Source organism: Cervus elaphus, chromosome 1 (genome assembly GCF_910594005.1).
Source record: "Cervus elaphus chromosome 1, mCerEla1.1, whole genome shotgun sequence".
NCBI lineage: Eukaryota > Metazoa > Chordata > Mammalia > Artiodactyla > Cervidae > Cervus > Cervus elaphus.
Genome location: NC_057815.1, coordinates 98,264,457 through 98,289,602, shown reverse-complemented (window position 1 = coordinate 98,289,602; position 25,146 = coordinate 98,264,457). Strand labels below are relative to the sequence as shown.

Sequence of the window (25,146 nt, the reverse complement as noted above, 5' to 3'; positions counted from 1 at the left end):
CACCCTGTAAGAAACAACTTTCTGACATACACCAATTGCTAGATTAAATCTATACCCGTGACCAAGACCTTGCAGAAGCGCTGGGCAATCCTACCGGAAGCAGTGTTATCGGGGCCCCGTGAATGAGAACCGGAAGTGAGCTGTTCTTTCTGGGCGCCTTTTAGCACAGCTGAGCGTTAGAGTCAAGAAATGCCCTTGGTGATCTCTCTGTTCCTTGTGTTTGTTGCCGATGGGGGATTTTGCACTGTGTTTTCCTGGCAGTTCATTCCTAATAGGCTGATAATATGTTTCATTTTTATTTTTTTGATAATACATTTTAAAACATTTCTCACTGCTGAAGAGAAGAGATGTTTTTGGTGGTTTCTCAAATCTGATAGTATTTCCCTACAGCCTTTTCCCATCCACTACATTGCCTTTTTAGGACTAAAACAATATTATCTTATATATTTCTTGCTTTTCAGTTTGCCTAGAAATAGTCTATGGGCTTCCTTGGTGGCTCCGTGGTAAAGAATCCACTTGCAATGCAGGAAACCTGGGTTCGATCCCTGGGTTGGAAAGATACCCTGGAGAAGGAAATGGAAACCCACTCCAGTACTCTTGCCTGGAGAGTCCCATGGACAGAGGAGCCTGGTGGGCTACAGTCCCCGGGGTCTCAAAGACAGGTGACTTAGCGCAGCATAAGACAGCATATTTCATGCAGCGTTCACATTCTAAACAGTCTCTGCCCCTCCGTGTTGTTCAACATAACTCTGTGCAGGGATTCCCAGACAGAAGTTGTTTGGGAGATTTAAGCTGAGCCCTCTTGACGATTTGTGGAGTGAGCAGAGGTTTTTCCAGGGGAGGGATGTACTCATGTCTCACAGGTGGTGACTACCAACGACCTCTCGCACTCTGGTACATACAAATTTACCTCGATGGTCTGAATCAAGCTGAAAGTATGAACACAGTACTCTGTTTAATCAGTGTTTCATAAGTAGAGCTGTGCCTTACAGAATGAGAATTATTTGTGAAAAAAACTTGTAATATTTATTTATTATTTGGCTGCGCTGGGTCTCAGCATGCATGCAGGATCTTTAGTTGCAGCCTATGGGATCTAGCTGTCTTAGTAGGGACCGAACCCAGTCCCTACCCTGGGAGCGGGGTATTTTAACCTCTGGACCACCAGGGAAGTCCTGGGCAGAATTTTTTTCCTGAGACAATTTTTTAAGAGAGAGCTGTGATTAGCTTTTGTCCCAGGAGCTTAGAATGAATGTTGCTGTCCCAGATGTCTTGCTGGATCATACATCAAATAGTGTTAAACAGCTCTGATTGTGGCTGCTGTCCGAGTCACAAGCTTAGTAATTATGATCACCAGCCATCCAAACTGTCTAAAAGCAGGGAATATGGAAGCAGGAAGTTCAACTGGGGCTTTTTGGTCCAAACTGCTCATTGTCAGGTGGAAAAACTGAGATCCTCAAAGGGAAAAGACTGACCCATAGCAAAACAAATCGGAGTCAGGACTAACTTGTAAAATGCAACTCACAGTTCAGGTTCCTTTCAACTTGATCCCACCATTTATTGGCAAGAAGGCCAATGATTGTTGTTTTAGTCCATTTTCTGTCTGTGGGGTTGTTTACAGATTATCCCATTTTACAAAGCATTATTTAAAATTCGGACTCTGGAAACTGTTCTTGGTCCTTAGCATCACTGAACTGACGTTTTGATTCCCAATTATCCCTGATCAATCTCCTCCCCACTGTACACACACACACACACACACACACACACACACACACAGATAAATCAAGTTAAATGATTCTGATTTATTGAACAAATACCAGTGATTAAGGATACATCAAGCAGATCAAAAGTACACTGATAATACATAATAATACATTGCATCATGGGGTAAAGTGATTATGAAGTAGGTTGGATGAATGCATGTGCATTAGACAATCTCAATGGAGAAGATAACCTTTAAGTTGACGTTTTAAAAAAGATAAATTGAGACACTAAATATGTGAAGAGCATTCCAGTTGCGTTCTCAGTATCTGCCTAAAGTAGGCACATGATAAAAGGCAGGAAGATAAAGAACAACTATCAGAATGATCTTAAGACCAAAAAAAAAATGTGTGATATATATAGAAATACATAGTCAGTATGTGGTTAAAATCCTAACTGAGTGGAGGAAAGAGCAGAGTAAAATATCACACAATACAAAGACAGACCAGAGACACTGCTAGAGGTCCTGGTGGGCCAGGTGTGGATGTCAACATCTTTTCCTTGAAAGTGTGTGATTATATCTATGAATGATTAAGAACGGTGAATGAGTTTGGCAAGCTATGCAGTAAAAGAGTATATTTTTAAGCTGCTGTCAAGTTTGGGGAAATAAAATTTTATTTTCAGAAAAAAATGAAAATAGAAAATCTAGGCTCCTAAGTTCAGATAAGCATAAAAACTGACTTCACCATTGGTTGTATGGTCATGTGATCTCTTTCATGGCCTGGGGAAATTAACATCTACTTACCAATTTTTAATTTTGGCAATCCAAATAAATAAAATGTAGTTAATTATTTCATTAATGAATTTGTGAATAATACCCCCAGCTGATTTCTTCAGTCTCTTCACAGGACTCTTCTATTAAGATTTAGGCTAAAGGTGTGAACTATTTTTTCCTTCTCTTAAAAATAAAAATGTCAAAAGAAACAAACTCAATTGGAGAGCTTAGTCTTTCTTTACCATCTTCTATTCACAATCTCATCTCTCATTCTTACATCACACATACCCCCATTATCTCTCTCTAAATATTTCTGCAAATGTTTTACTATTTAATGCCTCACCATAGCCCTGTTTTGAGTTTCTCTGCATCTTTTTCATTCATTCACTATTACTATTTTCTCTGTCCCATCTCTACCTCTTACCTGGATCTATCCCTATTGATTTTTGTCTTCCTCAAGTCAGCAGATACTGTCTCTGATGGTTACTTATTCTTTGTCTAACCTCTGTCTACTTTGGGCTACCTGTTGGCTGCAGCTTCACAATGCATTTTTCTGCCTAATTCTCTCATTTTCTATCCTAGGTATTTTCTCTCCTTTCCCCACCTCCTGGTGATGTGTTTGTCCCGACTGGTTACAGGCATGTAAAGGTTAACTTGGCTTTACTTTTATCTCAATATAGTTCTCTTAGAGTGTTGATTTTCTTCATTTAATACTGATCTCTCTTACAACAGTACTAAACCTCTGTCACCAAAATCCATCCTTACCAGCACTCTGCCCTGAATACTACCAGGCAATCTTAAACTGTGTTTCTCTTCAATCTCCTAAAAATGACAGTCTAAACCTGAACTTAATCTGGGTCTGTCTGTACTCCTCACATGTCAATTTGTATTTCTAACTTCCTACGTCTTTCAACCTTACCCGATGTTCTTTGATCTTAGATTCAAACGCATAATATGTTAAGCAACCGGTTGCCTCTCTGGTTTCATTCTTTAATTCAGCTCATTAGTGGGAAGACCAATAACTCTTTCTCCATTTTTTTGGAAACTATCATTTCTCTTCATTTCCACTGACTTCATTTTAGCTCAGGTCTTAATTGATTCTTCTTTCATTTCAAATTCTTCTTTAAGTGATTTTTCCTTTATGGTTTACATCTCACCAGGCATAGTGAGTAACTTAACAAAACTCCCTACTGCTTATTCATCAGTCTGCAAACAATTTTGAGCAATATTCTATCAGTGAATGTGCTACTGATTCAGGCAAAATATGGATTTTTATGAGATTTTGTGTCTCTGAAAAAATATATTATCATTGAGGGGACATGAAACATTTGCCTGTGGAAAATTATACAGAGTGTAAGGTGTGTGTGTGTGTGTGTGTGTGTGTGTGTATTTGATTAGAAAAACTTATCAGCTAGAGAGAAAGGCAATCAACTAGAAAAACTTGAAGAATCAGATGGGATTTAAGATAGGCTTTACAGAAAGAAGAAATTCAAGCAAAAACAGAAAGGAAGAAAGGACATTTCAACGCAGGATGCTGGCGTGAGGTGGTCAAGCACAGTGCATATTAAAGAGAAAGTTGAAGTGGGGCCAGGAAGTGGGACCTTCGAGACAAAATGGACTTAAATTTTATATCATTAGAGACTACTAAGATTGGAGACTGCTGTATGTGAACATGGATGAATATTCAGGACTGAATATGAACGAATTGATTTCACAATCATTTCTTTCTTAGAGCACTTTTAGTTTATCTTGTGGTGCTTGCTTTGGCAGCACGTATGCTAATTTACCCTGTGTTTGCATGTGTTTCTACACACACTTTTAGAGCTGACGGGTAAATTATTCCTACTATCTTAATGTCACAGATGAAAAAACCCTGATTAAGTAAAACGTTAAATGATTTGCCACAGCTCACTCAACAAATAACCAATAGGCCTGGTATTCCAATGCGCTTTATAAGATCAGCAATCCTTCTACCACACTATGTTGCTTTGTTCATATAAGACCAAACCCAATGAGGAAATATCTATTGCTAATTTGATATGTATCCACCAAAATGCTTAATACATGCCTAAAGAATCTCTATTCACACGTCTGTCTAACAGAGTCTTTCTGACTCTATTCTTAATTTATGTCCTTTTGGTCTTGTCATCATCTCCACAATTTCTCCTTTCCTGTGCTACTTCTGACTCGACCTGGTGGTATGCCCTCTCTGAATCTCCACCCCTACACTCCATACACCCACACTGAGCACCCACCACGGATGAAATACTGTGAGATCAGTTTCACTTAGTTGGTTCTCAGTATGAGTTTGCTGAATGGACTTTGCCCTCATGGTTCTTACAGTCCAAAAGGGGTCACAGATCACTCACATCTGCAGCTCTGAAAAAGGCTAAGAGCAAATATTATCAAACTGTTAACCTTAACTCAGCTCTCAGCCAGTATTCCTCTTGTTTTCCCTATTTGCAGTTATGCTTACTTATTACAGGTGGATATCCCAGAAGGGATGGGTGTGAGACAGTAACAGAAAGCAAGAAATATAGAAGTCTATCTTATCTACAAATGGAGGGGGGATGGGTTTAAGTGAACAGAAACAACAAAAATAGAATATTGCCGTCTGGAGAATAAACCATGATATAAACTTGTCAAGTCATAGAAAGAATTGAAATTTTGCCAGTAGCCTCTTACACAGAGATCATGGCTTTCTAAGCTCTTTGCTGTGAATCAGGATGTTCCGGACACACAAGTCTTATGAATCAGCAGGAGAAGCTGTCTCCTCTCTTTCTTCCAACTGACTATAAATCGGTGCATATATATTTACCTCTTCATAAAGACGATCTTCTGGAATCTGATGAGGTGAAGGAAAAAAAAACATTATCAATCACCAAGAATTTTCTGTCCCTAGAATACTTACGTAAGAAGCATATCTCATCTCTTTTTGTATCTCACAGCCTGCCATTACACTGTGATACTTTAGCCATCTGATGTGAAGAGCCGACTCATTGGAAAGACCCTGATACTGGGAAAGATCGAAGGCAGGAGGGGAAGGGGATGACAGAGGATGAGATGGTTGGATGGCATCACTGAGTCAATGGACATGAGTCTGAGCAAGCTCCAGGAGATGCTGAAGGACAGGGAACCCTGGCGTGCTGCAGTCCACGGGGTCGCAGAGAGTCAGACACGACTGAGCAAAACCAGCAACAACACTTCCATCTCCAGCAAACCAGCGTGGCTGGCCAAGTGGGTTCAAAAGAAATTGTCAGTCAACGAGAAGTTGTTGAGATGATTCTGTATCAGAAATTTAGTACATCTCTTATCTTATTTATTTCTGAAGGAAAGCGATCAGAAAAGGCAGGCAGACTTGAATGCTTCAGGCAAGTGGAAAGATGGAGAGAGTGTGTTTTACCTGGAAGATCTGAGTAAATGTATATGCATCTAACTCTCTTTCATACGTCACAGGTATAAAAATGGGTAAGACAAGTGGAAGCACAGCTGGTAGTCATGACTCAGAGAGGAAACAAAATACAGACTTCAGAGCAAGTGGGAAGATGAAATCCAAGAAAAAAGAGAGCAGGAACAAATTTTTAAGAGCCCAGATATTTAAGTGTTTCTATCATGTACTACCTGTATATTCATCTCTTATGCTCAACATATGCTTATACTTTGAAGCACCTACATTTCTTAAAATGATGAAGACCTTACTTTCCTAAACTTCAGCCAAACGAATTATATTAATACTATGAGGTTTGTGAGTGGAAAATTTGATTCGAAACATGAGATTTGATTCCCGTTTCTTCACACCCTCTCCAGCATTTATTGTTTGTTGATTTTTTGATGATGGTCATTCTGACTGGTGGGAGACGATACCTCATTGTGGTTTTGATTTGCGTTTCTCTAATAATGAGTGAGGTTAAAATAAATTAATTCATTCAAAACATGAGATTTGGAAACCAAAATACTGAAACTTGGAGAAATGGAATGTTGAAACTGGAAACAATGTTGCAGGAAACCCAGGCCATACTTTTAAGCAACAAAGCTCAAGTTCTTTACCATTTAGGATTTAACATCAGGCGGTCCACCTACCTGATTTCCTTCAACTACTTCACCAATTCCATAAACTATGTGTGACACAGCGCTGCCAAAGCCCAGGACGGTGAGAAACAGGATCATCGCCACAACTTCCTGTTGAGCAACAGCCAACAACAACCCAAAGGACAGGTGGAGTTACAGGATAGGAAAGCGCATTCCCTTACAGCAGCCCCGGCTCATCACCCACCCCCACTCAGCACATGGCCAGTTCCTGCAGAATGACACGTGCGAAAACCAGGAGGTGGTTACTCAAAGTCCCTGGCACCACCCTTGCGGGATTCAGGTCGAGGTGGGGGAAAGAGGCTGGCATGACCCTGGGCACGAGCCTCCGGAACACTGCCTTATATGATGCGGTGACAGAAGGGTGGTGTTCACAGAAAGGAAAAGAAGGCGTCCCACTTGGGTCAGGACCAGAATCTCAGCCATCCCACGAGAAGTACCCACAGCGGAGAAGCAGGCCAGAGAGCAGTAGTCGTTCACGTAGACCTCCTCGCAGCTGTAGAGGTAAGCGGCGCTCTGCTCAAGGTTACTGATGAGAATGACGACGCCTGCTCCCGCGGTGACGCTGCTGACCGCGTTTGCTCCCTGGCATCCTCGGATCTAACAACAAAGAGGAACATTTAGACTCGGTCCCGCACCTGCCGCAGTGTTCAGCAAACCCACCTGCATTTCAGGGCTGGATACATCCAATAAACTCCGCACTTATGCAAAGTGAAAAGAAAGTGAAGCCGTTCAGTCGTGTCCGACTCTTTGCGACCCCATGGACTGTAGCCTGCCAGGCTCCCCCGTCCATGGGATTTTCCAGGCAAGAACACTGGAGTGGGTTGCCATTTCCTTCTCCAGGAGATATTCCTGACCTGGGGATTGAACCCGGGTCTCCTGCATTGTAGGCAGACTCTGTACCATCTGAGCCACCAGGGAAGTCCATTTATTCAAAATATAGATTACAAGGGACATGTAGAAAATGTACTTGTGTAATAAGGACCTCCAGCGGTCCCTCTGAGACTGCGTGCAGGAAGACCCACGTGAATGCTCACGTTGTCGTTGCCGCTGTTCGGTCACTGAGCTGTGCCCACCTCTTTGTGACCCCATGGACTGCAGCCCCCCAGGCTCCCCTGTCTTTCACTGTCTCCCAGAGTGTGCTCAGACTCATGTCCACTGAGTCTAACCATCTTGTCCTCTGTTGTCCCCTTCTCCTCCTGCCTTCAATCCTTCCCAGCACTAGGGTCTTGTTTAATGAGTGGACTCTTTGCATCAGGTGGCCAGAGCTTCAGCTTCAGCATCAGTCCTTCCAATGAATTATTCAGGGTTGATTTCCTTTAGGATGGACTGGTTTGATCTCTGAGCTGTCCAGCGGACTCTCAAGAGTCTTCTCCAACACCACAGTTTAAAAGCATCAGTTCTTCAGAGCTCAGCCTTCTTTAGGATCCAACTCTAACATCTGTACACGACTACTGGGAAAACCATAGCTTTGACTATATAGACTATACTCATAGTCTCTCATCAGATAGACTCCTTAATTGGAAATGAATCATTTGTTGGATCACAGGACTATAGTTTGAGGACATAGCTGGTGTGAGGGTATTTTTTCAACAAGGTCAACGTAATACATTCATTGTTTTTAAGTGATACAATTGGTATTTTAATGATTACACGTTTAGTGACTATATCCAAGACAAAAGTAAATTGGAAGAAAATCACATATCCACATTCACTCATAAGAGATAACAACATGTCTCCTTCAAAACTCTTAAGATTAAATTTTTCTTACCTTCTCAAGGATAAAGACAGAATGCAACTCACCAGATATACTGACTGTTTCTTTTCAGACACGATTGACAAAATTCCAGAAATAGCAAACTGTTCAAAAGGAAGGAGGGGAAAAAAGCGCAGTGGGTCTCTGTTCTTCTCTGTGTCCCTTTCATCCTCACCTTCCAAATAGAAGGTAAAGTTGTGGGCATTCTATAAAGATGTCCTTTAATCCATTTTATTTTTTAGTTTTATTATTTTATTTTTTCTAATTTCCTATAGAAAACTTCTCAAAATTAAATGTCCATGTGAATTATCTTGTTAAAATGCAAATTGTCACTCAGTAAGTCCTAGATGCGGTCTGAGACTCTGCATTTCTGCCAGGCTGCCAGGTAATGCTAACCCCGAGAGTCCATGGTCACCGCTAAGTGCTATGAAGTCCAGCAGTCCCTGGGCCATGACTCTGTCATAACACTGCTCTCATTTTATTGTGATCATTTGCTCGTATGAGCATCTTGTGTGTTACAGTGTCAGTTCCTCTGGGCAAGAAACATGTGTCTGTCTCCGGAGTCTGACATATATCTTGTGGACATATAGCCATTATGAAAATACCAATGGTGAAGGGTTTAGTGAAATTATCAACCAGGAGCACACATTCAAAACATTTCATAGATTCAGACTGTATGGTGAGTTGAGAGACCTAATAAACTAAATGATTGGAATGAAAAGACAGTAAGGAAGTTTCAAATTAAATATAACAAAAGCTTAAGGAGAGTTTTGAGCAAGTGACCTGAGACCTACGTATTTAGCAGAGGGCCAAGCCAATGCAGTATTTTTAGGGTTAAAATGTATCCTCGTGAATGAAAATGTTGATGCAAAAAACAACATGGATTAATCAAAAACAAGAATGCTGAGTGCAAGAAGCCAGGCATTAGAGAGAAGATGGTGTTATCATTCCATTTGTATAAAACTCCAGAAAATGAAAACTAATCTATTGCAACAGAAAACAAGTGATCGCTCAAGGATAGGAGGATGGGGTTGAGGGAGGGAGGGGTTACCAGGGGAACAGGAAATTTTTGGCAGTGATGAGTACTTTCATTATATTGATGTGGAAAGGGTCTCATGTGTCATGTCAAAATTTATCAAATTATACACCTTAAATAGGTGCTGTTTATTAAACATCAGTTATACTTCAATAAAAACTAAATATTTTTATGAGCTCATTCGGCCATCTAGTTTCTAACTAGTACAATGACTAAAAGAGATACAATGAGAAAGTACCTAAAAGAGTTTCTAGGGCTCAGTAGAAGTTCATCAAATGTCAGCCTTGTTCTCCTCGTTTCAACAGTCTCTCCCCCCATCTTTGCTAAGATAGCTTTACTGATGAATGGTGTTACGAAAATTTTTCTCAAATTGGATTCTGAAAGTTTAGGTTGGATTCTTACTAGCTAAATGCCCCTTGAGCAATACATAAACATGTATTAGCTAAATGCTTTGTAAACTGTAAATATGCATCTATTTTATATATATTCATATACATATTAGAATACACTCATATATTCTCAACACTAGAATAAACAATTGTTAGATCTGATCTGGATAAAAGAAAAGCCATGTGCAGTATTATTTCAGACAACTGTAGACATATACTCACAAATAGGGCTCCCCAGAATGGGTAGCCGGCTTTAAATGATGAAAAAAAGTATTCCATAAACTCTGAATCATTGATCTCGGAGCTCACAATTATTCCAAAATAAAGGTATATCAAACCAATCAGAATTTGTGTTACCTGTAGAAAAATGCATAGATTTTGTGGAATCAGAAGGTTTTTTTCTAAGATTACATCAATTTCCTTATAATTGAGGCCAAATGTGAGAAATTGCTTTGGTGTCTTAGGCAGTCCTCAAAAGGATCCAAGTGCAGTATTTTCCAGTATCATCTGGCCACTCTAAGAGTTTATACTGGCATGACCTCATGCAAGAATAGCCATGAGGCCATGCAAGCATAGCCATCTCCTACGCCTTTATTTACATACTCATGGTGGACATCAATAATGGCTCTTTCTATCTATGAGAAGACAAAGATTATAAATCATTCACAGGATGATATTGATCCTTCGGCAACTGACCAGAGTTGGCAGATCCTATTTGCTAGTCTAACCCTAGTCTTCATGAGGAAATGCTTATTTCTACCCAATAGGGTGCCTGGAGGTGGTGGATCAGTTGCTAAGTTGTGTCTGACCCTAGTAACCCCACGGACTGCAGTCCACCAGGATCTCCTGGTGAGATTTCCCAGGTAAGAATACTGGAGTGGGTTGCCATTTCCCTCTCCAGGGAATCTTCCCAATCCAGGGACTGAACCTGGGTCTCCTGCACTGCAGGCAGATTCTTTGCCAACTGAGCCACTGTTAGGACTCTGCCCAACAGTGTGTGGTGAGTGTCAATAATTTTCTACTATGTTTTTCCCTCCATGAGTCTGAGTAGGGAAGCTATGTTGATGCCACCAAATACTCTTTCTTAGAGCCAGTCTCTACTCTAGTTGAGGTTAGAGGAGGCTCACTCACCCCCAGGAATTCCAGCTCTCTCTTCAAAACAGTCAGCCATGTTTGGCGTGGTGCGGGTGGGGCAGGCTTTTCCAGTAAGACGCTTTCATGGAGAGATATTTCTGCAAGTTCAATTTCAGATGCACTGTGAAGTTTGAACAGAAATGCAGCTGTGAGAAAATTCTCTAAGTCTCTATGCAAAGATCTCAACTGACAGAAAAGGGAATTTCGCTTATTTTTCAAAATAAGTCTGTAATTAAAATCTTCACTGTAAAGTACAGGAAACTCGGAGGCTCAGAGGGTCCAAGTTAGTGGCCAGGATCACTATCTGATCATGGTTAGATGGAACAAAAACCATACCAAGTCTTCTTATTCTTGTGCTTGTGTGTACTTGATCACTCAGTCATGTCCAATTCTTTGCAACCCCAAGGACTGTAATGTAGCCCACCAGGCTCCTCTGTCCATGGAATTCTCTAGGCAAGAACATCGGAGTGGGTCATCATTCCCCTCTCCAGGTGATCTTCTCGACCCAGAGATCAAACCCGGGTCTCCTGATTGCAAGTGGATGTTTTACCCTCTGAGCCACCAGGGAAGCAGGGAAGCCCCTTCTTATTCTTAATCCAGAGTTATTACCAGGTTCTTTCTCATTAATCTATGTTGGTGAGTAAAAGTAAAAACTATCACATCTCTCAGTCTTTTAAACATAGAAATGTATCTGAAAGGATGTTGTCAATGACATACTCAATTTCATGTGCATAAAGGAATGACTTTGAAAGGTGTGTTGATCTCTGTTCCTATTTTCATCCTTAGAGGAGGCTCACTGGCAATACTATGTCTTCCTAAGCATTGGAGTATACTTAATATTTTGCAATGACTTTCAATCTGTTACTGATTTCTGAAGCTCTGTCTTCAGTTTCTCCTAAAACCTCTAAAAAGAAAGTTTTAATATGTGTTGGGGCTTCCCTGGTGGCTCAGATGGTAAAGAATCTGCCTGCAATGCAGGAGACCTGGGTTTGATACTTGGGTCGGGAAGATCCCCTGGAGAAGGACATGGCAACCCACTGCAGTATTCTTGCCTGGAGAATTCCATGGACAGAGGAGCCTGGCGGGCTACAGTCCATGGGGTCACAAAGAGTCGGACAGACTGAGCGACTAACACACATCGTATGTGCTCATCTTCGGTATCCAAAGGGAAAGTAAACTATGCACATCTCCACCAGATTTCAACCTGCGAACATTTCCCTCTAAACAGTGGGGCAGGACCTCGCAGCTTGAGATTCACAGAGATTCACACACGTCAGGCACAGAGGCAAGAGGGTACAAAGCCCCTACGTCAAGCCTAGAATATGAGTCTCTTTTGTTAGAAAACTTCAGCTGTTCCCAGCTTACAGGCTAAATAAAAACCTTCTTCTCCCATCGACCAGAGAGAACTACTGGGAGAGTATAGCAAACAACTTCTTTATACTTGGTATTTCAATTAAACCCAGTGGGTCCACGCCCAAGTTCACGATCTGGCATCTCCCCAGCACTGTGACTATCTCTGGTTCATTAAGTGACTGGGAATAGAAAAAAATAAAATAAAATAGCAGCTTGCGCCTACCTGGTGGGCTCTTGTGGAGTGGGGAGGGCAAGCTCTGTCCTGCTCCTGCTTTCCGTCTCCATTTCTTCGTTAACAGAGCTCTCCAGGGATGAAGGACGATGTTACCGTGAGCCTTGGTGGGCTCCCTCTCAGAGTCTTCGGATGGTCAGCCAAGATGGGTGACTCATGACTTGGATAGCTATCTTCATACTTAAGACATTGGTCAGAAAGATAAGTTTCCTGGCTGATTAAGATCAACGGGGCTTTTCTTGTTATCATAAAGAGCAAAATTGAATGGGTTACTGAATTGGGATGAGTGTGAGTTGGGGAGATTTGAGTCTCTTGGAGGATAATTCTTTCTGAGACAGGATTTACAGAACCCCAAACTGAGAGGGTTTAGTTGGAATTGCGAAGCTGAGAGAGAACCGCAGGGCAAGAAGAGACTACGCTTCTCTCCTGGTGTTTTCTCTGTTTGTGACCCAGGTCAGCCTTTCCTATGTCAGAAGTCCTCCAGTTATCCTCAGAGGACTGGGCTTCACAGGTAATCTAAGGCTGAAGCACTGTTTGCAAATATGAGTGCTTCTGATTTCCCTCTTTCTCTAGATTCATTCATGTTGCTGCAGGTGGCGTTCTTTCATTCTTTTTTACGGCTGAATCCCCGGTGGCTCAGAGGTTAAAGCATCTGCCTGCAATGTGGGAGACCTGGGTTCGATCCCTGGATCAGGAAGATCCCCTGGAGAAGGAAATGGCAACCCGCTCCAGTATGGACGGAGGTGCCTGGTGGGCTACAGTCCACGGGGTCGCAAAGAGTCGGACACGACTGAGTGACTTCACTTAATATTCCATTGTATATGTGTACCACAGCTTCTTTATCACGTCATCTGTTGATGAATGTTTAGGCTGCTTCCACGTTCTGGAGATTGTAAATAGTGCTGAAATGAACACTGGGGTGCATGTATCTTATCAAATTATTATTTTCTCCAGATATATGCCCAGGAGTGGGACTGCTAGATCACAAGGTAGCTCTATTTTCAGTTTAAATAGAGCCTCAGGATTTTTCATTCTCTCACGTCTCCCTTAGCGAAGTCACACCATATCTGCTAGAAAAGACCTTAAATAAATGTCTCCTTATGGTGCTTTCTGGGAGCAGTATGTAATACTTCATTATGTTTCCAGAGAATAATCAGAAACTAAACTTGAGACTTAGAGAGGAAAGAGATTGAGGATGATCTTTGGTGTTTGGACACAAGGCTATTTTGTGAGAATTTTCAACAGAAACTTGCAAAATGCAAACCAGTAACTGAGATGCATCTTGTGAGTTTCAACTGGTTTCATACCCCAGTTTTCACCAGCTCCTTCCCACTGTTGAGACGCTTATCATCTTCTGTGCCCTCACTTTGGGTCTTTGTGTAAACACACTCCTCGATCTTTCACAACACTAAACATTGAAACATATACCAAAGTGCCTTTTTTTGGTGGGGGCAAAATTATCAAGATGAGTTTTAACCATGCCTCCGCCTGAAGGAGGAGATAACAGTGCTAACATTCCTCCCACCGCATGTGTTTCCTCCTTCTGGAGGCACGTCTGTCCACTCTCTTCACTCACTCATCATCCGGCTTCCTCCTTGACCAAGCAAAATTTCTTCTCTCTGATATACACTCGGTTTATTTTCCCAAACTCCAAAGAAATTTGCTTTCAGATCCCATCTGGACAATGGTTTTCTCAAACTGAATGCTCAGGTCACTTAAATATGCACGAACTTACCTACTGCGGATTGAGAATTGCCATCGCTTCAGGGTGTTTTCTGACACTCCCAAAGGCATCCCAGTCTCTCTCTCTCTCTCTGACACACACACACAGACACACAGACACACACACACAGACACACAGACACACAGACACAGACACACACACAGACACGCACACACACAGACACAGACACACACACAGACATGCACACACACAGACATGCACACACACACACAGACACACACACACACAGACACACACACACACAGACACACACAGACACACACACACAGACACAGACACACACAGACACGCACACACACACACACACACACACAGACACACACACACAGACACGCACACACAGACACACACAGACACACACACACAGACACAGACACACACAGACACGCACACACACAGACACACACACACACACAGACACACACACACACAGACACACACACACAGACACACACAGACACAGACACAGACACACACAGACACACACACACACAGACACACACACACGCACGTGCACATATGCTCAAGAGCAAACAAGGATAGAGGTCAAAGAGCAAATTTCTTCCTCTTTTCAATGTCACAGAAGTTATCCACGCCAATTCAATAAGAGAAAAAAGTGTGAGTGCAGATATTGATCTTTTTTATAATTTATATTTTTATTTATTTTTGGCTCCGCTGGGTCTTTGTTACTGCAAGTGTGTTTCTCCAGCTGCGGCGAGAGGACTATTCTCCAGCTGCGGCGTGGATCAGTCATTGCAGAGGCGTCTCTTGTTGCAGAGCGTGGGCACTTGCGCTTCAGTAGTTGTGGCTTGTGGCCTCACTGTTTGTGGCTCACAGGCTCAGTAGTTGTGAAACGTGGGCTTAGTTGCTCTGTGGCATGTGGGGTCGTCCCGGACCAGGGACCAAACAGCGTCTCCTACACTGGCAGGTGGATTCTTTACCACTGAGCCACCAGGCAGGGCCTATACTGACCTTTAAGAAAGAAATGAAATTGCTTTCATTTGTAGACATCAGTAAGAGCAAGATGTAAAGATGAACAAGATAAAGGAAAACATTATATAATCAAAAAGAATAAAATAAGACCTGAAGAGCAAAATATAAATGATACCATTTAATATATTAATAACAGTAATATTTCAAGTCCCACCAAATCAGTCTATGATTTTTAAATCAAAGTTGTAAAATATTTTAGAACTTTATAATAGGAAAAGTAGGATTAATGAAAAATGATAATACGAATGTTACTGTAAATACCTTTCCTTCCACTGGTCTATTCACCAATGGTTCGGTTCACTGTATCAGACTCCTCACCAACCTTCTTCTCTTTACTCATTCCAAATCACTCTGCATTGCAACTGCAATGATATTCCTAAATTCCAAGTAAGCACATGACCTGTCCGTCTTTGTTCATTGTTGTGTTGGTAAGTATGTAGCAACTGGCTTTCTAGGGTTGGTGGGTGGAACTTGGCCCTGGGCAGGAAGGAACCCACCTGCAGTGCAGGATCTTCAACCCCTGGGTCAGGAAGACCCCCTGGAGGAGGGAGTGACAGCCACTCCAGTGTTCTTGGCTGGAGAAGCCACGGACAGAGGAGCCTGGCGGGCTGCGGTCCACTGGCTCGCCAGGAGGTGGACACAGGTGAGTGACCAAGCACACACACACAGGATGTGAACAGTTTCACCACAGCCTGCTCCAAGCCAACAAAGTTGTGTTCATCTCACTGCAAGTGGAAAGTCAGCACTCTCAAGGCCACGCGAGCCAGTTCAACAGCAACGCATTGGTTTCAGCTGCTCTGTTTCTCGTTCAGGAAGGCTTTCCTGGGGCCCGCTGCCGCAGAGGGGGGAGAGAACAAAGGCCCCTGCCTGCACTCGCCCTGAGGAAGGGGCAAGCTCATTCCTTCCCCGGGGTGAAGGCAGCAGTGCGCCCACGGGTCCGCCTGGAGAGGTGCGTGGGGGGCTGGCCTTCCCTCAGATGGTGCTGTGTGCAGGGGCATGCACGGTACCTTGCTTGCTGTCTGTCTCGTCTCCTGCAAGGCACACACTTCTCTCTCCAAACTGAGCTCTTGCCATCTGCCCCTCACGCATCAAAGTCAGACACACTAAAGCCTCTGGTTTCTTCCCCGAATATCCCCAATTCTCTCCTGCTTAGAGGCTTTTGCATATGTCCAGCTTCTTTCTTTTTCCCTTCATCATGCGAACTCCCAATCATCTTTAGGATCTCAGTTTAGGGGACCTCCCTGGAGGCCCAGTGGCCAAGACTCCACCCTCCCAATTCAGGGGACCTGAGTTTGATCCCTTGTCAGGGAAGTAGATCTCATGAGCCAAAACTTCCTATGCCACAACTAAAGATTTCACATGTTGAAACGAATACCCAGCACAGCCAAATAAGTAAATAAAATTTTTAATGTTTCTGAAAAAAAAAAATCTCAGTTTAGGAGAAATGTCTACTCCCCAAAATTGTCATTTTCATCTCTTTAACCTGGATTAGAAACTCTTTCTATGAGCTTCCAAAGATTCCTACGCTCTTCCTATCACAGCACTTAGGGCTCCACGTTATAATGGTATGTTCCTGTGGGTCTGTATCTCCCACAAAGAGCAACTAGAGAACAGAGACTGTGGCTCACTGGCTATTGTATGTAGAGCACATGACACATAGTAGGCACTTTCCGGATAATTGTTCAATGGATTGAAAAAAGAAACAAATTATATTTAATGTGTATGTATGCATTTCTTCACAAATTATGTGTATTTTACATATATGTATTATCTGGAGAGGCAAGATTTGTTAGTAGAGAAGACTACAGAAAAATCTTTGCACATATGGCAAACAGGGAGCTAAAAGAACCTTATAGGTGTGACTTCATGGACACTGTGGATGGCTCAGTTCCCTCTCAAGGGAGGAAAATTAATTTATAAAGCAGAAATATAAGTCCGTCAGCAGTAGATATACAAATCTGGAGCCAGAGATATCAAAAAGAACACCAAATTGCTACCTGAGAAGATGGTCATGGATGTCACTGGAGGGAATGGGAGGAGCCACAATGGAAGTGTGAGGGTTTCTGCCATCATTAATGACGCCTATCTGACCACCATCCACCTCAGCCTTCACAGCACAAAAAGACCACCCCCACCACCAGCATCGTTATCAAATAGCTGTGATTCTACTTTCACATCTGCTTTATTTTTACTTAATCTGCATAACAATGAATAAGATAGTTGGTACTGTAATACCTATTTTACAGATGAGAAAAAAATAGATGAGAGAGATTAAGTTCACACAGCATCAGAATTTGCACTCAGGTTTGTAAGATTCTAAAGCCTTAATTCTTTCTTCTCTGCATTACAGATTCTCACTGTCCTTTGAAGGACAAATATTGATTTTGCTCTCAAAGACCCCCATCTAAGGCATCATTTTTGTATCCAGACATGTGTGAATTTCAGCAGCTCATTGAAAAAAAAAAAAAAAAGGACTTCAAGACTTGACCCTTCTACCTCAAATATAGTAAAAATTTATCTTAATGTTATTTTGGTGATTTTTTTGGGACAGTTTTTGCAATGTTGGTGTCAACTAAAGTCAAGAAGCATTTTTCTGTAATGGAAAAACATCTTACTCATTTTTCCTTCTCACTGGGTGGTTGGAAGTTGGAGTTTAGAAAGAATTAGAAAATAGGAAATATAGGAATAGGAAGAATTCTATTCCTATAGAATATAGGAAATATTCTATATAGGAATATAGAATATAGGAAATAGGAAGTATTCTCTGTGCCTTTTTTAAACCTTAGAAGACAATGAAGCGGGCAGGAAGAAGAAAGAGAACTGATTTCTGGGAACAATTTTAGCGTGGTCATCATAGCAGTTACAAAAGAAAGGATGCCTAGAGAAGCACAGTTGTCCTGCCATTCCCAGGACTTTTGAGGGAGTTTATTGTCAGGACAGAAAGGACTGAGTTGAATGTCCAAGTTTCTCACGACGGGCACCACGATAGCAGAGACGTGGTTCACAGGCTCATGTTCTCTTGAGTTCCTGGATGGAGCACGACTCACTGGAGATTTAAGACTGAATTTCCTTGCTTTCATTAGGAGGCATTCTTGATTCCTCAGGATCAGGAAAGGAGGAAATTGCCTGGAAAGTAAAACAACATCAAATTCCAGGAACAGGAGCAACACGGCCCTCTCCTTCCATTCCTTCATATTATCATCATGATCAATGCCAACAATACTCATTCACTGATTATCACTGTGTTCAAATATTATATACATAGTCCTTACAGCAAGCATTAGAAATGAACAAAAATAGTATATGTTGGCTGAGTCCTTTCACTATTCACCTGAGACTATCACATTGTTAACTGGCTATATGCCAACGCAAAATAAAACGTTTTAAGAAAAAAAATGGACAAGAACATTTTCATTTTACAATTAAGATAGCTAAAATCCAGAAAGAATTTGTGGTTTTTCCTGGAAATATAACTGGAAAGTAACAAGTTTAAAAAGTAATAATTTAATTCTATCCATGTGAAACACATATGCTCCTATTTAGAAATGATATGACCAATAAGGAATTAATATCCAACATGTATAAATAGCTCATACAACTCAACATCAAAAGAAAAAAAAAAACAACACTAAGAAATGGGCAGAAGAACTGTGTAGACATTTTTCCAAACAGGAAATACAAATGACCAACAGGCACGTGGAAAGATACTCAACATCACTAATCATCAGGGACATGCGAATCACAACCACAATGAGATATCACCTCACGCCTGTCAGAATGACTATTATCAAAAAGTCTGCAAGTAACAAATGTGGATGAGGATGTGGAGAAAGGGGAACCCTCCTACACCCTACACTGTTGCTGGGAAGGTAAACCGGTAGAAAACAGTATGGAGGTTTCTCAAAGAAATAAAAACAGACCCACCATGACTCAGCAGTTCCAGTCCTGCGCATACAGCCCCCAAAACCCAAAATGCTAATTCAAAGAGGTACATGCACTCTGATGCTGACAGCAGCATCATTTACAATTGCCAAGATGTGGAAGCTACGTAAGTGTCCATCAACAGATGAATGGAGAAAGAACATGCAGCGATATTCATATGGCTATATTCACACCCACAGATACTTATGTACAGTATAGATATATTCACTGGAATACTACTCAACCATAGAAAGGAATAAAATTTTGCCATTTTGCAGCCACATGGATGGAATTGGAGGACATCATGCTAAGTGAGATAAGTCAGACAGAGACGGATAATGCTGCATGATATCACATACGTGGAATCTAGGAAATACAACAAACACGTGAAAATAAGAAACCAAGAAGCAGACTCACAGGTGTAGAGAACAAACTAGTGGTTGTCAGTGGGGAGGGAAGGACAGGTTAGATAGAGGTGAGGGGGTGGGACGTACAAACTCTTGGGTGTAATAGAGGCTCAAGGATGAATTATACAGCTCAGGGAATAGAGCCAATATTTTGCAATAACTATAAAATGAACGTCATCTTTAAACATTATATAAAAAGTAAAAATTAATTTAAAAAAATGTATGCTCTGAAAGATGAAATACACTGCTTCCTCTTAAATTTTTAGGTTAGAATTCTTTTCCAACCTTCATGCCAAGTCTAACATTTGTACGAGCTATAACTCCAGGAACCCCACAAGTCATTATCATATGACAGTTTCTCTCCAGTTCCAGAAGTCAGGGACAATCTCAAACCCTAGAGGGAGGGTGCAGATCCTGTGAACTGTAAGTCATTTAAACAAACCCACCTTTCTTAAATGACAGCAATTTGCTTTGAGCCACAGGACTGCAACAGAGCAGGCTATGCACAGTTCCAGCAAGGCCAGGACCAGCATCAGTGACACGAGACCCTGGGGGATGTGATGCCGCATATTAAACCCAGTGGAAACGCTCAGAGGAAAAGGAGAGGCCAGCAGGAAACCGGACTATGACACCTACCCTCCATAAAACAGGCCAAAGTGAATCACAAGTCAGATTTAATACCCTGCCACACCCAACACTCTACATGAGACACAAGGTCCATCTAAAAGCATGTAAACCTTCTTCCTGGAAAGAGAGACATATCGTACTTCTGTATCAACCCATGTGAAACAGCTCTAGAGGCAAAAAGTGCAGACATTACCATTAACATCTACCAACTGGAATAGTAGTAAACCCAGGAGATGTATGGGCAGCTTAGGAAAAGGGACAAAAGGGACCCTTTCATCAGTTCTTTAATTGTACTTCCTAGAGGTTTAGGCATTTACAGTATTCCTACAAACTAAAATAGTAAGCTGAAAAGTGAAACACAAAATTACTGGACTAGTGATCCTTCTACTGTCACTGAGGCACCTAGAAGAAACAAACGCTAATCCCTCTGGAGAGAAAATACTTCCAAAATCCACACATACCCACAAAATCAAACCCATACAAATACAAACTTAGATTATTAAAAATATAATGGAGAAAGTTAGGACTCAGACTTCCATGAGTATTATCAGCAAACAGGAAGATTAAGTCAGTGAAAAACAGTTCACAAATCATGGGAAAGTAAAAATTTGGAGGAAAATATTAATTTCTCACTTGACTGTAGAAGAGGGAGAACACGTAAACACAAACCAAAAAAATACTTTGGAAAGGCTATTGAAAAAATTTCCCTTTTAAAATACCACATTCAAATAAATTCAAAAGTAAAGCCGTTCAAAGCTTCAGTGAGTCACTATTTGAAAATTCCAGACCACAGAGAAAATTGTAAATCTCCCAAGTTAGTTCCATTAGGAAAACTGTGAAATAAAACTTTAAAAATGTAATCTCTCTGGGGAATGTAACAGTGTCAGTAGCACTGTGTGCACACATGCTAAGTCGCTTCAGTCCTGTCTGAATCTTTGCAACCCTATGAACGGTAGCCCGCCAGGCTCCTCTGTTCATGGGATTCTCTAGGCAAGAAGGCTGGAGTGAGTTGCCATGCCCTCCCCCAGGGGCTTCCCGACCCAGGGGTCAAACCTGCATCTCACATCTCCTGAATTGACTGGTGGGTTCTTTACCGCAGGTACCACCTGGAAAGCCCACCAGCAGTAGCAGCAGTATGTAATAATAATCTAATACAGTATGCATTGTGTTAATTGCTCATCAAATATTAATTCATATAATCTTTACATATAATACATGTAATAATTTAATCTATTACTATCCTCATTTCAGTGACGGTAAAATTGAAACACAAAGAGGTTATCTTATTTGCTCCTTCAAGTCAAAGCTACTAAGCGGCAGAACCAAGATTCACATCCAGGCAGCATGGTGCCTGATACATTAGTTAGCTCCTCTATACTTTGGATTGTTGAAATTCTTCATAATTATACATAATTTTAAAAGACATACGGTTGAAGAGGCTTCCATGTAAATGCACAAGTCAGGTGGCTCGGAAGACTGACAGCCCTTGAGTAATGGCTTGTTAGCAAATAAATTCATGGACAAAAAAACAGTCCCGACTACAGCCATGGTGGCGCTGGCAATGTGCATCCCAAAGCTGCTCTCCAGCTGCAAGAGAAGAAATCGTTGCTTCACACAGGCAGCTCACGCTGATTCCTGCGGCCACAGTTATCTACACAAGCAGCCACTGAGAGGGGTTCACACACCCAATGGTAGCCTAGGTAACCCAAGAGGCTCCACCCCAAGACTCAGGGTCTCGGCCGGGTTCCCCAGCCTCTGCTCTCCCACTGCTAACGGATGACTTGTTCCTGCCCCTGTGAGCACAGAGAAAGAGGCCGAACGGCCACTTACCAGTGTTTTTGTGGGTTTTTTCCCAGCAAAGACAGCTAAAATTCCCGAAACAAGAAACTGTGTGAAAATAGGAAGTGAAGCAGAGAAAGGAACATGAAGTCTTAATTATCAGATAACTAGCAGCAGTTGTACAAAACTTCTCAAATTCACATTCTAGAACACAAAATTACACTTGATTTTGCTCATTATTTATACAAGTACAATTTTAAATGAGTTTAAATTTTGCATAAATGTGTAAGACTTTCATTTTGTTTTGTATCTGGCCTTTTACAGGTTATATGGGTATGCCTGGTTTTACATACAACAATACACATATTCAATGTAATATAATTATCTTTATGCTTGTGTTTACATTAAATGTAAATAATATTTATTTACACATGCATGTATATTTAATATCATTCTCATATTCTTACCCAAGCTTCAGATAATGTGTTTGATTTATTGGACTAGGTGTTCCAAAAAAACTTTTATACATCTAAATGTCTATATGGACATATCTCCTAATGTTTAAATTAGCATTTTGATCTACTATTATTTCTATGAATCTAATTTTGATCAATGAAATTCTCTACACGTTCATGGCTTTCTCAAAACTCCGATCTATTCTTTGCCTCAAAAATCTCACATTTACCAAGCCACTCCTAAAATCTGAGGGAAAAGCTGTCAAAGTACATTTCTAGTAGTGGTAGCTAAGAAATGATATGCAGTCAGTGGAATTTGAATACTCACAAATATAGCCCCCCATATGGAATAACCTGTGTAAACGATCGAGAAAGAGAAGTAACCGGAGGGTGGGAAAGAGTTTTTTAAGGAATGAGTGATGCCACCCAGAGCCAGAATTACTGCTGCATTCAGGATCTGGACAGCCTGCGAAAGGAGGGAAAAAGAGAAAGCGTCAATGGTCACGTGCTGGCCCACACTGGGCAGAGATCGCCTTGTTTATTTTATTTCCTCTTTCCCATCATGGTTTACTGCAGGATATTGAACACAGACCCCGTGCTCTGCTGTAGGACCCTGTTTACCCCTCCTACATATGTATTAGCATAATAGTTTGCATCTGCTCATCCCAGCTCCCAGTTCATCCCTCCCCAGCTCCCGCCCCTCTGTCAGTCACAAATCTGTCTGTGTCTGCTGCTGTCTCTTAAATAAGCTCATTTGTGTCATGTTTTAGATCCCACACGTAAGTGATATCATATGGTATCTGGAGAAGAGATCACTTTAATTTTCCTCAAAAAGGAGATATCAGAGCTTGAAATGGTCCAAAACTGAAGCCAGATTAACTGGGCGAGGTCTGTTCTGGAAGGCTTCTGTTCCTGCGATGCCCACTGATCCGATGGCAACACTTCATCGCCCTCTCTGCCCAGCCCACCGTGTGCATCCTCACAGAGCCCCCCGGCAAACCACAGCGTGAAGGAGGCGACAGACTGTGAAACTAGCCTCCCCGCCTGCCTTGGGGCCACAGTACGGTGACCTCCATTCTCCAGCAGTGATAGGATGTCTCCCACTGTGAGATTATGCCTCTGCGTTTCCACTCCTCAGGTTTAAAGGATGCCCCCGTCTTCCCTTAAAGCACATTGTCGATCCAGCGATGAGTAGCTCAGAAATCCCCACAGAGACATAACCGAGGTTCCCCGTGCGATAGTTGTCGCCTTCCACCTTACAGAAATGTGTTACCTGAGGCTGACTCACCCCGAGAACCTGCAGCACCTCCGGGTGGTTCTGTGACCTGCCGAGGGGCCGGTAGGCAGAGCTGTCCTCCCCCGCGGCGCCCCCCTGGCTTCCTGGGGCATCGCCAGCGCAGGCTGCCCCCGGCTCTGTCCGATCAACTTCTTGGGAGGCCATCTGGGGTCTTGGTGGCTGTCAGAGAAAAGAAACCCAAAGTGTTTCTGTTTTCCCTTTTATTGCTAACTAATAACGGCTTTCTGTTTTCAGTTCAACCAAAGGGTTCCATTTTGTCTAGAAATCAAAGCAACTCTCCACCAACGGGGCAGAGGTTTCGCCTTGTTTATCCCATTTGATGTTGAGGTAGTAGGCATCGTCAGACCGTTATACTAGGCCTGGGTGCAGCGCCCCACTCTGGAGCGCTGCAGACTGTCCTTACTCTCTTTCATGCGCGTGCGTATATTATGTGGTCCTGCCTTTCTTCAGTCCAGGACATCCACATATGAAACGCTCTCACTGAGCAGTGATCTCTCATGGGAGGAGGCTAACATTAGTCACATTCTAGAATAATAACAGGTGGCATTTATTGAATGTTCACCGCTCTCTGCCAAGCTCTTCTAGCTTCTGTGACCTTATTAACGTATTTAATCCCGTCAACAGCTTCATGTTGCAACACTATTATCCCCATTTTAAAAATGAGAAAACTGAGGCATAGACAGCTTACATAACTTTCTCAAACTTAAATAGCTCCTAAGTGAGTTCAGATTCTACTTGAGATATCCACTTTAATGTTCAACACTTTTAAAGTCATTGCTTTTATGTAGCAATATATGGAATAAAGCACAATGGATAGAGTTTAAGTACCATGGGGAAGCCAGGTGCAAATCCAAATTTGACTGCTTACTAGTTGTATGACCCCATAGTGGGAATCTCAGTTTTCACAACTGTAAAATGGACATAATTTTAATTTCATATTAACATTGAAAAGTCCATTGCATTAAAACATTTCATTAAATTCATTCAAAAAACATTGCATTAAAAAATCTCCATTGGAAAATAAGTATATACTTTAGATAGAATATTTGACTTGCTGAAACATATGCAGTGTGGCTTCCCACGTGGCACAGTGGTAAAGAATCCGCCTGCCGATGCAGGAGGTTCAGGAGACGTGGGCTTGATCCCTGGGTCAGGAAGATGCCCCTGGAGGAGGGAATGAAAACCCACTCCAGTATTCTTGCTTGAAAACTCGCATGGACAGAGGAACCTGGTGGGTTGCATTCCATGGAGTCGCAAAGAGGTGGACACAACTGATCACAAACACACACAAAGCATGTGTGTCTATATGTTTGTGTGTCCATGCATACATTTTCCCAAAGAAATAGCTGCATAATTATGTGCAGCACTTTTTTACTATGGCATCACAGTAACAGTCACACTCTAAGGGGAAGGCATCCTCACAGTTAAATGTTTAGCAACCGAACAAAAGACCCTGAAGAC

At 41.9% G+C, this 25,146-nt stretch overlaps 2 protein-coding genes across 2 annotated transcripts; both read right to left on the bottom strand.

Annotated features, from left to right (window-relative positions):
• Nucleotides 1-1,782: 1,782 nt before the first annotated feature.
• MS4A2 (membrane spanning 4-domains A2) lies at nt 1,783-12,596 on the bottom strand. The gene is made up of 7 exons (XM_043914554.1): nt 12,454-12,596; nt 10,875-10,998; nt 9,966-10,100; nt 8,366-8,422; nt 7,007-7,162; nt 6,557-6,655; nt 1,783-5,321 (listed from the first exon to the last, which is right to left on the bottom strand). Exons 1-7 carry the CDS (start codon nt 12,513-12,515, stop codon nt 5,223-5,225), a joined length of 732 nt encoding a protein of 243 aa, XP_043770489.1. The 5' UTR covers nt 12,516-12,596; the 3' UTR covers nt 1,783-5,222.
• A 4,766-nt stretch (nt 12,597-17,362) lies between these two features.
• On the bottom strand, nt 17,363-23,829 carry LOC122703485 (membrane-spanning 4-domains subfamily A member 3-like). Its single transcript, XM_043917779.1, has 6 exons — nt 23,677-23,829; nt 22,717-22,854; nt 21,985-22,041; nt 21,583-21,741; nt 19,974-20,075; nt 17,363-18,325 (listed from the first exon to the last, which is right to left on the bottom strand). The coding sequence occupies exons 1-6, from the start codon at nt 23,827-23,829 to the stop codon at nt 18,254-18,256; spliced, it is 681 nt and encodes a 226-aa protein (XP_043773714.1). The 3' UTR covers nt 17,363-18,253.
• Between the last annotated feature and the right edge of the window lie 1,317 nt (nt 23,830-25,146).

What these genes read in the sequence shown, in the direction of transcription:
- MS4A2 (XM_043914554.1), bottom strand. Translation starts at nt 12,515, where the DNA reads ATGGAGACGGAAAGCAGGAGCAGGACAGAGCTTGCCCTCCCCACTCCA. An exon ending in GAGAGCTGGAATTCCTGGGG is followed by an intron (nt 10,101 to 10,874) that starts GTGAGTGAGCCT and finishes ATTTTTCTACAG; the next exon opens with GTAACACAAATTCTGATTGG. An exon ending in AGAAACAGTCAGTATATCTG is followed by an intron (nt 7,163 to 8,365) that starts GTGAGTTGCATT and finishes CTTTGTTGTTAG; the next exon opens with ATCCGAGGATGCCAGGGAGC.
- LOC122703485 (XM_043917779.1), bottom strand. Translation starts at nt 23,829, where the DNA reads ATGGCCTCCCAAGAAGTTGATCGGACAGAGCCGGGGGCAGCCTGCGCT. An exon ending in AAAAACCCACAAAAACACTG is followed by an intron (nt 21,742 to 21,984) that starts GTAAGTGGCCGT and finishes CTTCTCTTGCAG; the next exon opens with CTGGAGAGCAGCTTTGGGAT. An exon ending in ATTGCTGTCATTTAAGAAAG is followed by an intron (nt 18,326 to 19,973) that starts GTGGGTTTGTTT and finishes TTTACTTTCCAG; the next exon opens with GCAATTTCCTCCTTTCCTGA.